We start from the raw sequence: 14,202 nt of genomic DNA, 5'->3' as shown, positions 1-14,202 counted from the left end.
TTCTTTTTAGCCCTGTGCTGCCCTTAAATCTAATGGGAATTTCGTTGCTTTCTGGTATTTAGGGACCAACAAATCAATGCCTTGTTTTGCTCACCACTGAAAGGCTGGCACAGCTGGGTCCTAGTCAGTCACATTAGATTATAGCGGCTGAATTTTGACCAGTATCGCCCAGGAAGTGATTCGCTAAGTGTTTGTATTGTGTACAACTGGCCGTGCTTGCACTGCCAGGAGGGGATTTGGGATTAGGAGGCCGGCGAAACCGGAGAAGCCAATCAGTTGCACCTCAGCAATTGAAAACAAGCTATGTGCGTTGCGGTTCACTGGCTGATACATCGCCCACACTTGAAAAACAAGCAAAGTCCGCGTCGTACAAGCTTCAGTACAGCAATTATCTAGGCAAAGGGGGGGGGGGGGGGGAATGGGAGCGAAAAACGATATAGGGGAGGCAGAGCCAGGCTGTACTTATCTAGCGAGGTAAGGGACTCCCGAGCCTGAGCACTAGGACTAGACTTAAACCCGCATGGTAAACTGAGGCGAGGCACAACAAGCAGGAAAACAACAAAGTGCAAGTAAAAACAGTAGCGTTCGTGAAACGCGCTCTTCAAGAACTAAAAAAGTAGCCCAGAAACAATGCCTTAAAATTGCTGTTACGTATATTTAGGAGTAATTGGTTGCTAATCTCGGGAAGGGCTAAGCCTGGAAGAGGCGTGATGCATACATGCCAAGGACAACAAGCATTTTCAAAGAAATGGGTCTTGCGTTCACTCGAGTTACACTATTAGCGTTGTAAACTCCTACCCGGACTTTTCTTGCCTCATAAATTGAAAAGGAAACAGTTTCACATAAGTGAGCAGACGGACGCCATGAGCCAAAGCAAACGCGCAAAAGGAAACAAAGTTCCCTAGCAGTGAAATGTATGGGCAAAAGTACAATTATCCACCAAACAGATTCAATGTCATGCTAAGTGCTCGATTACTGCCCAGCGAGATCGCGCTGCCGATGAAATAAAGAGAAAAAAAAGTGCAGAAACCATATGGAAAACATGGAACCACTTATGTTTTCAGTAGTCGGCCAGTGCGCTGGAGAGCTAAACACGGAAAAAGGCATAACGTATGCATGCCTTTCACTAATTAAATTAAGGTAATTTTAAAAGGCAAGCCCACGAACCACTCTGATAGGCCTGCGACAGGCATGGTTACAAGCCCACAGAGAGATTACAACAGGGGCCAGAGTGCTTTGCACTCGACCCTAAAAAGGGAGAACGAATGATGGAGCCAGCAAATCAGAAGCCTATAAGCAGGCTGAAACCCACAAAGTACATATAAGCAGGTCTCGTTTCGAGACAGCACATGCACGCTGCACTAGGGCAAAGACCTAAAAAAACAAGCATTTGCAATGCAGTAGGGTCTCGCATTTCTCAGAGTTACAGCTATTAGCAGTTGTAAACTCCCAACTGGAAATTTCTTGCCACATTAAATGGAAAAAAAACAGCGCTATTGCGCTGCTACAGTTCACTCGTACAGACAGTTGGCGACTGCATCCAGGTAGAAGAAAAAAAAAAGTGCGCGCTCGCGCTTCTACAGTTCACTCTTAGTGAAACCTAGCGGCAAAAGTGCAATTATGTACATAACCGGCAAAAGTGCAATTAACTATGTAACAGGGTCGATGTCATGCAAAGCGCTGGACTTCTGCCAAGCGAGATCGCGCTGCGAAACAAGATAAAAAGTAGTCCATAAACCTGACGGGAAACAGGGAGCCTCGCATGTTTTCAATACTTGCTTGCTGCGCTCGAGGAGAGCTAACCAGCGTAAAAGGCATGACGTATGCGTGCCTTCCACTAATGAAAGCAAGCAGATTTTGAAAGGGAAGCCCACAAACCAATGAACGACAATGACGTAACATGGACGGGGCTCCGAGCCCTTTTCTATCTACTAAAGCGTCTCGCAAGCTAAACGCATGAGCAATCGGACGGAGGCTCGACCCTAAAAAAAGGCTGTTACATATATTTAGCAGTAATTGGTTGCTGCTGTCGGAGAGGGCTAAGCCTGGAAGAGGGATGATGCATGCAGGCCAAAGAAACAGGGAGAACGAATGATAGAGCAGGTAAAGCAGAAGCCTATGGGCAAGCTGTAACCCACAAAGTACATAAAAACAAGTCTCTTCAAGACAGCACATGCTCACTGCTCTAGAGCAGACACATAAAACAACAATTGAGAGAAAGATAGTATTCTGAGGGGGCAACATATCCATTCAACAGAGGGAAAAATAAACACAGGACTGAGGGGAAATAGGAAAGATACATAAAGGAGGGACTAGCCCCCCCAAGACCCTCCCCTCCCACACCATCTGCGCACAACTTGCAATTTCCTTGCTCCGTCAATACGGACTTCCACTTTCCAATGCGGAGGGCTTGCATGGAGTGCTATTCAAATGCAGAAGTGAAGCAAGCAGGTGTAACAGACTGCTGTATATGTTGGTTTCTTTGGGGACGGACGCAAGTGAAAATGGTTTAATGTGTACACTTGGTGCCAGATAAGCAGAACATTCCAGCAGCAGCAAATACTCTTCAGTTAACAAATACAGTTGGTTTGTATTTGTATATTTTGTTCTTCATATATTGTGCTATTAAATTACTTTACCTAAGCAGCACGAGCTTCACTGGAGGGGAACCAAATCTCAAACATGGGAAAAGCCAATAGGTCTTGCCTTTGCAAGAGTGATTTGCTTTGGCAACATGTTTATGTCATGCTGTACACCAGAGTAGCTGCTGCTCAGCATCGCTAACAGTTAGTGGCAGAGTGTCGTACTGTGGAGGGCACAGATTAGAGTGTTAGTGGCAGAGTGGAGTAGATTGGCAGAGTGAAGTAGACTGGCAGAGTTAGTGGAAGAGGGGGTGGAGTGGCGGAGAGGTAGAGCGGCAGAGTGTTAGTAGCAGAGGGGGTGGAGTGGCGGAGAGGTAGAGCGGCAGAGTGTTAGTAGCAGAGGGGGTAGAGTGGCAGAGGGGGTAGAGTGGCAGAGGGGGTAGAGTGGCAGAGGGGGTGGAAAAGGGGGTAGAGTGGCAGTGTTAGTGGCAGAGGGGGTAGAGTGGCAGAGTAAGTGAAAGAGGGGGTAGAGTAGCATAGTGTTAGTGGCAGAGTTGGGGGTAGAGTGGCAGAGTTAGTGGCAAAGTTGGGGGTAGAGTGGCAGGGTTAGTGGCGAGGGGGTAGAGTGGCAGAGTGAGTGGCAGAGGGGGTAGAGTGGCAGGGTTAGTGGCGAGGGGGTAGAGTGGCAGAGGGGGTAGAGTGGCAAAGTGAGTGACAGAGGGTTAGTGGCAGAGGGGTGAGGGTAGAGTGGCAGAGGGGGTAGAGTGGCAGAGTGTTAGTGGCAGAGTTAGTGGAAGAGGGGGTAGAGTAGCAACGTTTGTGGCAGAGGGGGTAGAGTGGCAAATTTAGTGGCAGGGGGGATAGAGTGGCAGGGTTAGTGGCAGTGTGTTAGTGAAAGAGGGGATAGAGTGGCATAGTTAGTAAAAGAGGGGGTAAAGTGTCAGAGGAGGTAGAGTGGCTGTTGTGGCAGAGGGGGTAGAGTGGCAGAGGGGGTAGAGTGGCAGAGTTAGTGAAAGAGGGGGTAGAGTGGCAGTGTTAGTGGCAGAGGGGGTAGAGTGGCAGTGTTAGTGGCAGAGGGGGTAGAGTGGCAGAGGGGGTAGACGGGGTAGAGTGGCAGAGGGGGTAGACGGGGTAGAGTGGCAGAGGGGGTAGAGTGGCAGAGTTAGTGAAAGAGGGGGTTAGAGTGGCAGAAGGGGTAGAGTGGCAGAAGGGGTAGAGTGGCAGAAGGGGTAGAGTGGCAGAGTGTTAGTGGCAGAGGGGGAGAGTGGCAGTGTGTTAGTGGAAGGGGGTAGAGTGGCAGAGGGGGGTAGAGTGGCAGAGGGGGGTAGAGTGGCAGAGGGGGGTAGAGTGGCAGAGTTAGTAGCAGAGGAGGTAGAGTGGCAGAGTGTTAGTGAGAGTTAGTGGAAGAGAGGGTGGAGTGGCAAAGTGTGTGGCAGAAGGGGTAGAGTGGCAGTGTGTTAGTGAAAGAGGGGGTAGAGTGGCAGAGTTAGTGGCAGAGGGAGTAGAGTGGCAGAGTGTTAGTAGCAGAGCTAGTGGAAGAGGGGGTAGAGTGGCAAAGTTAGTGGCAGAGGGGGTAGAGTAGCTGAGTTAGTGGCAGAGGGGGTAGAGTGGCAGAGTTAGTGAAAGAGGGGGTAGAGTGGCAGAGTTAGTGAAAGAGGGGGTAGAGTGGCAGAGTTAGTGAAAGAGGGGGTAGAGTGGCAGAGTTAGTGAAAGGGGGGGTAGAGTGGCAGAGTTAGTGAAAGGGGATAGAGTGGCAGAGTGTTAGTGGCAGAGGGGATAGAGTGGCAGAGTTAGTGGCAGAGGGGATAGAGTGGCAGAGTTAGTGGCAGAGGGGATAGAGTGGCAGAGTTAGTGGCAGAGGGGATAGAGTGGCAGAGTTAGTGGCAGAGGGGGTAGAGTGGCAGAGAGGTAGTGTCAGAGGGGGTAGAGTGGCAGAATATTAGTGGCAGAGCTAGTGGCAGAGGGGGTAGAGTAGCAGAGCTAGTGGCAGAGGGGGGTAGAGTGGCAGAGAGTTCGTGGCAGAGGGGGGTAGAGTGGCAGAGTGTTAGTGGCAGAGGGGGGTAGAATGGCAGAGAGGGGTAAACTGGCAGATGGGGGTAGAGCGGCAGAATGTTGGTGGCAGAGCAAGTGGCAGAGGGGGTAGAGTGGCAGAGTGTTAGTGGCAGAGAGGGGTAGAATGGCAGAGAGGGGTAAACTGGCAGATGGGGGTAGAGCGGCAGAATGTTGGTGGCAGAGCTAGTGGCAGAGGGGGGTAGAGTGGCAGAGAGTTAGTGGCAGAGGGGGGTAGAGTGGCAGAGTGTTAGTGGCAGAGAGGGGTAGAATGGCAGAGAGGGGTAAACTGGCAGATGGGGGTAGAGCGGCAGAATGTTGGTGGCAGAGCAAGTGGCAGAGGGGGTAGAGTGGCAGAGTTAGTGGCAGAGGGGGGAGAGGAGCAGAGTGTTAGTTGAAGAGTTAGTGGAAGCGGGGGTAGAGTGCCAGAGTTATTGGTAGAGAGGGTAGAGTGGCAGAGTTAGTGGCAGGGGGTAGAGTGGCAGAGTGTTTGTGGTAGAGGGGTAGAGTGGGAAAGTGTTAGTGGCAGTGTGTTAGTGGAAGAGGGGGTAGAGTGGCAGAGTGTTTGGCAGAGGGGTAGAGTAGCATAGTGTTAGTGGCAAATTTAGTGGCAGAGGGGGTAGAGTGGCAGAGTTAGTGGTAGAGTGGTAGAGTGTTAGTGGCAAAGGGGATAGGGTGTTAGTGGCAGTGTGTTAGTGGAAGAGGGGGTAGAGTGGCAGTGTTGTGGCAGAGGGGGTAGAGTAGCAGAGGCAGTAGAGTGGCAGAGGGAGTAGAGTGTTAGTGGCAGTGTGTTAGTGGAAGAGGTGGCAGAGTGTTCATGGCAGAGGGGGTAGAGTGGCAGAGTGTTAGTGGAAGGGGGGCAGAGTGGCAGAGAGGGTAGAGTGGCAGAGTGTTAGTGGCAGAAGGGGTAGAGTGGCAGAGTGTCCGTGGAAGATGGGGTAGAGTGGCAGATGGGGGTAGAGCGGCAGAATGTTAGTGGCAGAGCTAGTGGCCTAGGGGGTAGAGTGGCGGAGTTAGTGGAAGAGGGGGAAGAGGGGGTAGAGTGGCAGAGGGGGTAGAGTGGCAGAGTTAGTGGAAGAGGGGGTAGAGTGGCAGTGTTGTGGCAGAGGGGGTAGAGTGGCAGAGTTAGTGGCAGAGGGGGTAGAGTGGCAGAGGGGGTAGATCGGCAGAATGTTAGTGGCAGAGTTAGTGACAGAGGGGGTAGAGTGGCAAAGTTTGTGGCAGAAGGGGTAGAGTGGCAAAGTTTGTGGCAGAAGGGGTAGAGTGGCAAAGTTTGTGGCAGAAGGGGTAGAGTGGCAAAGTTTGTGGCAGAAGGGGTAGAGTGGCAGTGTGTTAGTGAAAGAGGGGGTAGAGTGGCAGAGTTAGTGGCAAAGGGGGTAGAGTGGCAGAGTGGCAGAGTTAGTGGCAAAGGGGGCAGAGTGGCAGAGTTAATGGCAAAGGAGGTAGAGTGGCAGAGTTAATGGCAAAGGGGATAGAGTGGCAGAGTTAATGGCAAAGGGGATAGAGTGGCAGAGTTAATGGCAAAGGGGATAGAGTGGCAGAGTTAATGGCAAAGGGGATAGAGTGGCAGAGGGGGGTAGAGTGGCAGAGTTAGTGAAAGAGGGGGTAAAGTGGCAGAGTTAATGGCAAAGGGGATAGAGTGGCAGAGTTAATGGTAAAGGGGATAGAGTGGCAGAGGGGGTAGAGTGGCAGAGTTAGTGAAAGAGGGGGTAGAGTGGCAGAGTTAGTGAAAGAGGGGGTAGAGTGGCAGATTGTAGTGGCAGAGGGGATAGAGTGGCAGAGTTAGTAGCAGAGGAGATAGAGTGGCAGAGTTAGTGGCAGAGGGGGTAGAGTGGCAGAGTGTTAGTGACAGAGTTAGTGGCAGAGGGAGTAGAGTGGCAGAGGGAGTAGAGTATTAGTGGCAGTGTGTTAGTGGAAGAGGTGGCAGAGTGTTAGTGGCAGAAGGGGTAGAGTGGCAGAGTTAGTTGCAGAGGAGGTAGAGTGGCAGAGTTAGTTGCAGAGGAGGTAGAGTGGCAGAGTGTTAGTGGCAGAGGGGGTAGAGTGGCAGAGTGTTAGTGGAAGGGGGGGGTAGAGCGGCAGAATGTTCGTGGTAGAGCTAGTGGCCTAGGGGGTAGAGTGGCAGAGTTAGTGGCAGAGGGGGTAGAGTGGCAAAGTGTTTGTGGCAGAGGGGGTAGAGTGGCAAAGTGTTAGTGGCAGAGTTAGTGGCAGAGGGGGTAGAGTGGCAAAGTGTTAGTGGCAGAGTTAGTGGCAGAGGGGGTAGAGTGGCAGAGGGGGTAGATCGGCAGAATGTTAGTGGCAGAGCTAGTGGCAGAGGGGGTAGATCGGCAGAATGTTCGTGGTAGAGCTAGTGGCAGAGGGGGTAGAGTGGCAGAGTGGGTAGAGTGGCAGAGGGGTAGAGTGGCAGTGTTGGTGGCAGTGTGTTAGTGAAAGAGGGGATAGAGTGGCAGTGTTAGTGGCAGAGTTAGTAAAAGAGGGGATAGAGTGGCAGAGTTAGTAAAAGAGGGGATAGAGTGGCAGAGTTAGTAAAAGAGGGGATAGAGTGGCAGAGTTAGTAAAAGAGGGGATAGAGTGGCAGAGTTAGTAAAAGAGGGGATAGAGTGGCAGAGTTAGTAAAAGAGGGGATAGAGTGGCAGAGTTAGTAAAAGAGGGGGTAGAGTGGCAGAGGGGGTAGAGTGGCAGAGGGGGTAGAGTGGCAGAGGGGGTAGAGTGGCAGAGGGGGTAGAGTGGCAGAGGGGTGAGGGTAGAGTGGCAGAGGGGTGAGGGTAGAGTGGCAGAGGGGGTAGAGTGGCAGAGGGGATAGAGTGGCAGAGGGGATAGAGTGGCAGAGGGGATAGAGTGGCAGAGGTGATAGAGTGGCAGAGGAGATAGAGTGGCAGAGTTAGTAAAAGAGGGGATAGAGTGGCAGGGGGGATAGAGTGGCAGAGGGGTGAGGGTAGAGTGGCAGAGGGGGTAGAGTGGCAGAGGGGTGAGGGTAGAGTGGCAGAGGGGTGAGGGTAGAGTGGCAGAGGGGGTAGAGTGGCAGAGGGGGTAGAGTGGCAGAGTTAGTGGAAGAGGGGGTAGAGTGGCAGAGTGTTAGTGGCAGAGTTAGTGGCAGAGGAGGGTAGAGTGGCAGAGTGTTAGTGGCAGGGGGGGGTAGAGTGGCAGAGTGTTAGTGGCAGTTAGTGGCAGAGTGTTAGTGGCAGAGTGTTAGTGGAAGAGGGAGGTAGACTGGCAGAATGTTAGTGGCAGAGGGGTGTTGAGTGGCAGAGTTAGTGGCAGAGGGGGGTAGAGCCGCAGAGTGTTAGTGGAAGAGGGAGGTAGAGTGGCAGTGTTGTGGCAGAGGGGGTAGAGTGGCAGAGTTAGTGAAAGAGGGGGTAGAGTGGCAGAGGGGTGAGGGTAGAGTGGCAGAGGGGGTAGAGTGGCAGAGGGGGTAGAGCCGCAGAGTGTTAGTAGAAGAGGGAGGTAGAGTGGCAGAGTGTTAGTGGCAGAGTTAGTGGCAGAGGAGGGTAGAGTGGCAGAGTGTTAGTGGCAGGGGGGGTAGAGTGGCAGAGTGTTAGTGGCAGAGTGTTAGTGGAAGAGGGAGGTAGACTGGCAGAATGTTAGTGGCAGAGGGGTGTTGAGTGGCAGAGTTAGTGGCAGAGGGGGGTAGAGCCGCAGAGTGTTAGTGGAAGAGGGAGGTAGAGTGGCAGTGTTGTGGCAGAGGGGGTAGAGTGGCAGAGTTAGTGAAAGAGGGGGTAGAGTGGCAGAGTTAGTGAAAGAGGGGGTAGAGTGGCAGAGTTAGTGGAAGAGGGGGTAGAGTAGCAACATTTGTGGCAGAGGGGGTGGAGTGGCAGAGTTAGTGAAAGAGGGGGTAGAGTGGCAGTGTTAGTGGCAGTGTGTTAGTGAAAGAGGGGGTAGAGTGGCAGAGTTAGTGAAAGAGGGGGTAGAGTGGCAGAGGGGGTAGAGCGGCAGTGTTAGTGAAAGAGGGGGTAGAGAGGCAGAGTGTTAGTGACAGAGTTAGTGGAAGAGGGGGTAGAGTAGCAGAGGGGGTAGAGTGGCAGCGTGTTAGTGGCAGCGTGTTAGTGGAAGAGGGGGTAGAGTGGCAGAGTTAGTGGCAGAGGGGGTAGAGTGGCAGAGTGTTAGTGGCAGAGTGGCAGAGTGTTAGTGGAAGAGGGCGGTAGAGTGGCAGAATGTTAGTGGCAGAGTGTTAGTGGAAGAGGGAGGTAAAGTGGCAGAGTGTTAGTGGGAGAGGGAGGTAGAGTGGCAGAATGTTAGTGGCAGAGGAGGGTCAAGTGGCAGAGTTAGTGGCAGAGGAGGGTAGAGCCGCAGAGTGTTGGTAGAAGAGGGAGGTAGAGGGGCAGAATGTTAGTGGCAGAGGGGGGTTGAGTGGCAGAGTGAGTGGCAGGGGGGTAGAACCGCAGAGTTAGTTGCAGAGGGGGTAGCGTGGCAGAGTTAGTGGCAAAGGGGGGTAGAGTGGCAGAGGGGGCAAAGGGGGGGTAGAGAGGCAGAGTGTGGGCGGCAGAGTGTCAATGGCAGAATGGGGTAGTGTTGTAGAAGGGAGTGTTAGGATGGGGTGACAAACAGTGGCATTAAGTGCTGTGTAGTGTCTAAATGGTGTGGCAGAAAGTACAGTGGAGTGTTACAATGGGCTGGCATGGAGTGTCGTGAAGTGACAGAATGGACTGGATCAGAGCAACAAACTGCCTCTTCATATTTATGGAGTTATTCAACACTGCTGCAAAATTTGGCCGTCCCTTAAAGCAAAATTCCAGTGGCACTGCCTATGCAGAATGCTCAGTGTACAAAACATTAACATGTTACGCTCACATTAAATTTGTTTAAATGCCCTTGTTATTATCACCCCAAATTATTTGCTAAAACAGAGGGAAAGCAAGAGGAAGTAAACCTTTTCACGCTGTTGCAAAACACTCAAGTGACTGCCATAACATGACTGACTTTCAGCCAAAGTGACACATGGCGGAGTACGGTTGCAGAAAAGCAAAAACACAAAGAGAAAAGCGCTCTGAAGGGATCAGCAGAAGTAGTAGGAGAAGAAGTAGTAGGAGAAGAAATAATAGCTTAATCATGTCAGGAGCAGCTGACGGAGACTGATTAATTTGACTCTATCTGTGCTTGGTCCGTGCTCCGCAGCAAGCATCAGAAGTGCTGTTTCACCTGAATTAGCCAATTAAGAAGGCTGAAAAGAAGAGTGATGCTGAAGCACACGTATGGTATGCAGTTGGTGGGCTCCAAGCCCTTTTGAAAACAATGGGTTCTCACAAGCCAGTGCATGCTTTCGCAAGCTCGACCCTAAAACAAAACCCCTGAAGTGGCTACTACTGGTGGCGTAATTCTGCTTATTTGTGCATGCGAGCCAACATATGTATGTGCATTTAACACCATGACCGTGAGGGGGGGGAGAAACAACAAGGAGGTGGTGGTGGAGAGGGGAGATGGATGAGGGACCAGTGGAGATGCACAAAGGCGCTTTTTGGAATGTGGAGTGGTCAGAAAGCAAGTAAGAGCTGCTGGGCCTTACAAAAAAGTATTGAAATTAATGTGTTAGCCTTGATCACAAGAGTTAGGGGAGTAACAAAGGAGCAGTTGGATTGGGAGGGAAGAGAAACAGCACATGAAAGAGCAAGAAAAAAGATGCTTAAGTGTTTAATGAATAAGAAAAAAGTAACTACTAAAATAGGAGTGGTGGATAGAAGTAAGCAAGCCAATCAAAAGGATGGCAAAGAAGCTGTGCTCCACGCAAGAGACAAACACGAGAAAGGCAAGCCATCCAATATCAAGCAGGAATGACCCAAAAATAGTACACTAAAAGACAATAAATTGGAGCAATGTCTATTTACTGAGCAATTACCTTTCTACAAAAAGAGGGAGCACATCGTACACTTAAAGTTAATAACAGGACTGACTAACGAGTAAGCAAAAATGTAGTCACCAGTACTGAGGGTGAACAAAGAAAGTACCAGCATTAATACAAATCTACATTTTGCATACCATTTCTTTAACCGGTCACGTGCTTCCAACTGTGCCCCCACTTCAAATGTAATTCCTCTTCTGTTTGGTGGATTTTTTGTCATTTCTGATAAAACAGTCAATTGCACTCTTCTGAAAAATAAAAATAGCACTTACATTACCATCCGTTTTTCATCTACAAAATTAAAACTCCACAAGTTAAAGAACTAACCCCTCCCCAATTAATCACAAAATTGGATTTATTCAGCAGATATTTATTGAGAATGTTAACAAACGACACTGCCTTCTTCATACAAAAAAAAGACTGTGCCTAACAAGAAACCAGACCACTTTCATCAAGTCAGGAGTCCATTCCCTTCTACGCTTGTTTAAAAGCAAATTTGGTACCAGTTTAAACCAGTTCATTTATGGAACCCCCGTAAGCAAGAACAAAAGCAACTTCAAATTTCTGAGAGCACTAAAGAGCAAGTTACTTACCTTTAATAATGCCTTATCTGGTACAGACTTTCTAGCCACAGATTCCTTACAGTAGAGACTCTCTAGCTGCAGACAGACCTTACTGTCTAGAGGGTGTGTGGTAAAAGTGTGCAAGGACACCAACGTTGCTGCCCGACAGATATCCAGGACAGGTACTCAGCAAAAAAAACAGTTGCAGCCTTAGCTCTGGTGGAATAAGCATGCAAACCCCCAATGCATAACAGATCTTGATGCAGAGCACTATCCATCTTCAGATGGTCTGTTTCCACACAGCCTTCCCTTTCCTTAGCTTCTACATACCCCAAAAAGAGTTTATCGTTCACCCAGAACTGTTTTGTGTGCTCAAAGTAGAACAACGCTCTTTCTGAGTCCAGGTTGTGAAGTCTTTCCAATTCTGTGGAGAGGTGAAGCAGAGCAAAGGTAGGCAGGCAGGCAGTGTGATGTTCTGGTCTACACGGAAGGGAGTCACAACCTTCTAAAGGAAGAAGACACATGTCTAGCGGACCAGCTTGTCTGGGTAGAAGGTAGTACAAGGAGGGAAAGTCAATATGGCCTGAAATTCGCTGACCCTTCCGGTTGATGTTATAGCCATTAGAAAGGCAGTTTTGATGGTCAATAGCCTAAAAGGGCAATTGTGTAGAGGCTCAGAGTGCACACATCAAAAAGGTGAAAGCAAGATTTAGAACCAACTGGGGCATAATGATTGCCCTGGGGGAAACGTGTTGCAAGCCTTTCAGAGACCTAGCCAGGACAGGTGACTTGAACAAAGAAGGTTGGTCCAGCATGTGCAAAAATGCAGAAATGGCTGAAATATAACTTTAAATGTTACCAGAGCACAGCCCTCCAGGGCCAACAAAAGGGCAAACCATGGAAAGAGGGTCACGGGTGTGAGAATCACACCATCTCTCAAACTTATCCCAACAGCAGGTATATTCTGGCATGGTGGAAGGGCACATGGCTGCCAGAATAACACAATGACTTAAGGGAGGAAGGCTGAAAGCTGTCAACTGTCTCAACATGCATGAAGCTGAAGGGTGTGCAGGTTCAGGTGCACAATCCTTTCCGGTTGCTGTGACAGAACATCCTCTTGAAAAGGCAGCCTTATCAGAGGACCAATGGTCAAGCTCAACAAATCTGGATGGCAAACTCTCCATGCCCAATCCAGAGCCACAAGAATAACTTGAACCCGGTTGTACCTGATCTTCTTGAGAACTCTGGGCAGGAGTGGTATTGGTAGAAAGGCGTACAAGGAGGCTGAAGCTCCACTAAACACAAAAATGCCTCAGATCAAGTTGCCTTAAAAGCAAAAACAAAACTGCTGACATTGCGCATTCTTGGCGGTGACAAACTGATTTAACCAAGGCTCTCCCCACTGATGAAAAAGTCCTTGTGCCACTTCCAAAGTGGAGACATCATTCATGGTCCACAAGGCATCTTCCGCTGACTTCGTCCACCGTGGTGTTCAGAAATCCCACCAGGTTTTGAACCACTAGGGGAATGTCCTGGAGTTCCAACCATGTCCAGTCAAGCATAGCCTCTATAAACCTTTTCCCAATAAATCAGGTATCGTGTCTAGGTAAGCTTCATACTGGGATACCACTTAAAATCAATAAAAAGGTTAGTTAATCGGCCATGAGATTTACGACAAATAATCATTTCTTACATAAGACCAATATACAGATTTCAAAGCATTTTTGGGGGATTTCTCTAATTTATGGGGATTCTCCCAATAATCTCCCAAACCCAAGGTGCGGAACCAATTGGACACATGCCTAACCCAAGGAATAGTAGCAGCATTTGGTCTCTTTAGTAAATCGAGAAGTGAAGTCTTGTAAATATCTAGTTCGGGGACAGTCCAAATCCTTACCCAATATAATAATGGTCTTACAGCGATTAGATCGGCTACGCGGTTTAAACCCAAGTAAAAAAAAAAAAAAAATTGGAATCAGTGGTGTACTATGAGGGCACTCAATCAGAGTCCTCGTGAAGTTGTTCTTGCCCACAGCTAATCTATTGCTGTTGGAAGATCCCAATACCTCTGCACCATAGACAGCAGCTCCCTGCGCCTTGGCCACATAGATCTTAATAGCTGGGGATACAGCTTTTTGTGGTCGTACTCTTATAAAAGCGCAGGATAGATGCTGCTCTATGTTGTAGAAGTCCTGCCCTTTTGCTAATCTGATCTTCCCAGTGTAATCTACTTAACCTCACTCCCAGGTAGTCTACTGAGCTAACCTTGCTCAAGGGGGCTTCATCCAATGTGATAGTGCATTTCTTACAAGGTCCAGCATTGAATACCCTCAGTTTTGTTTTGTTAAAATTCAGCTCCAGCCCATAATTCCTGCAAATTAAGTTAAATCCGTCGACAAGAATGTGTAGACCCATTGGGGCCTTTGATATGAGAAATTAGTCATCAGCAAAAAGAAGAATGGGAATTTTCTGAGCATTTAAACAAGAGGCATCATTCTGGCATGAAATCATGGCCTGCACCACCTCATTAATAAATAAAGAAAACAAAAAGTGGAGCCATCACACAACCCTGGCGAACTTCCCTATAAATAGGATTTTTTTCAGTCAGCTCACCTTGGTTGCCCCATCTCACTTGCGCGTATGTGTTTTCACGCAAGCACTTAAGTATTTGAATTATACAAACTGGGGTCCCTAATCTGTGCAACACTTCCCACTGTTTCTTGGGACCAAATCAAAAGTAGGTAGCAAATCTACGAAAACAACATACAGAGGTTGCTTGGCAACAGCTATGTATTTCCAATATAAAACAGCCAGCCTGAAAACCTAGTCAACCATACTAATTTTTGGTCGGAACCCCGCCTGGAGAGGAGAAAGTATCTGATGATCTATGACCCAGCTTGTTAGTCTTCCTAGAAGATGTTTTGCAAAAGTTTTGTAAATTGTCTATAAGACTAATCGGTCTATAATTAATTGGAAGATTTGCATTACCCTTTTTGTAAATAGGGATAATTTCAGCCCCTTTCCACGTGATCGGAATTTAACCCCCTTTAGCAACTTTATTCGAAAGCAAATTTATATACCAGGACCATATAACTGGTTCAGATCTGTATAGGTCTCCAGGGAGCTTATCCAGCCCTGGAGCTTTGCCTGGTTTAAGAGAGTCGATTGCATCAAGGGT

The 14,202-nt window shown here is 49.1% G+C and overlaps 1 protein-coding gene across 7 annotated transcripts in view; it reads right to left on the bottom strand.

Annotated features, from left to right (window-relative positions):
* PHF20 (PHD finger protein 20) overlaps positions 1-14,202 on the bottom strand; it is a 1,394,195-nt gene that overhangs the window by 1,302,276 nt on the left and 77,717 nt on the right. For all 7 annotated transcript variants that reach the window (XM_069243878.1, XM_069243882.1, XM_069243883.1 and 4 more), the window contains exon 2: positions 10,599-10,709. In XM_069243878.1, coding sequence (XP_069099979.1) covers positions 10,599-10,681 — 83 coding nt within the window. In that variant the 5' untranslated portion in view covers positions 10,682-10,709. The remainder of the gene's footprint in view (positions 1-10,598; positions 10,710-14,202) is intronic.

This window comes from Pleurodeles waltl, chromosome 7 (assembly GCF_031143425.1).
Source record: "Pleurodeles waltl isolate 20211129_DDA chromosome 7, aPleWal1.hap1.20221129, whole genome shotgun sequence".
NCBI classification, from domain to species: Eukaryota; Metazoa; Chordata; class Amphibia; order Caudata; family Salamandridae; genus Pleurodeles; species Pleurodeles waltl.
The sequence above is the reverse complement of the archived record's forward strand: the minus strand, read 5'-3'. Positions and strand labels throughout refer to the sequence as shown.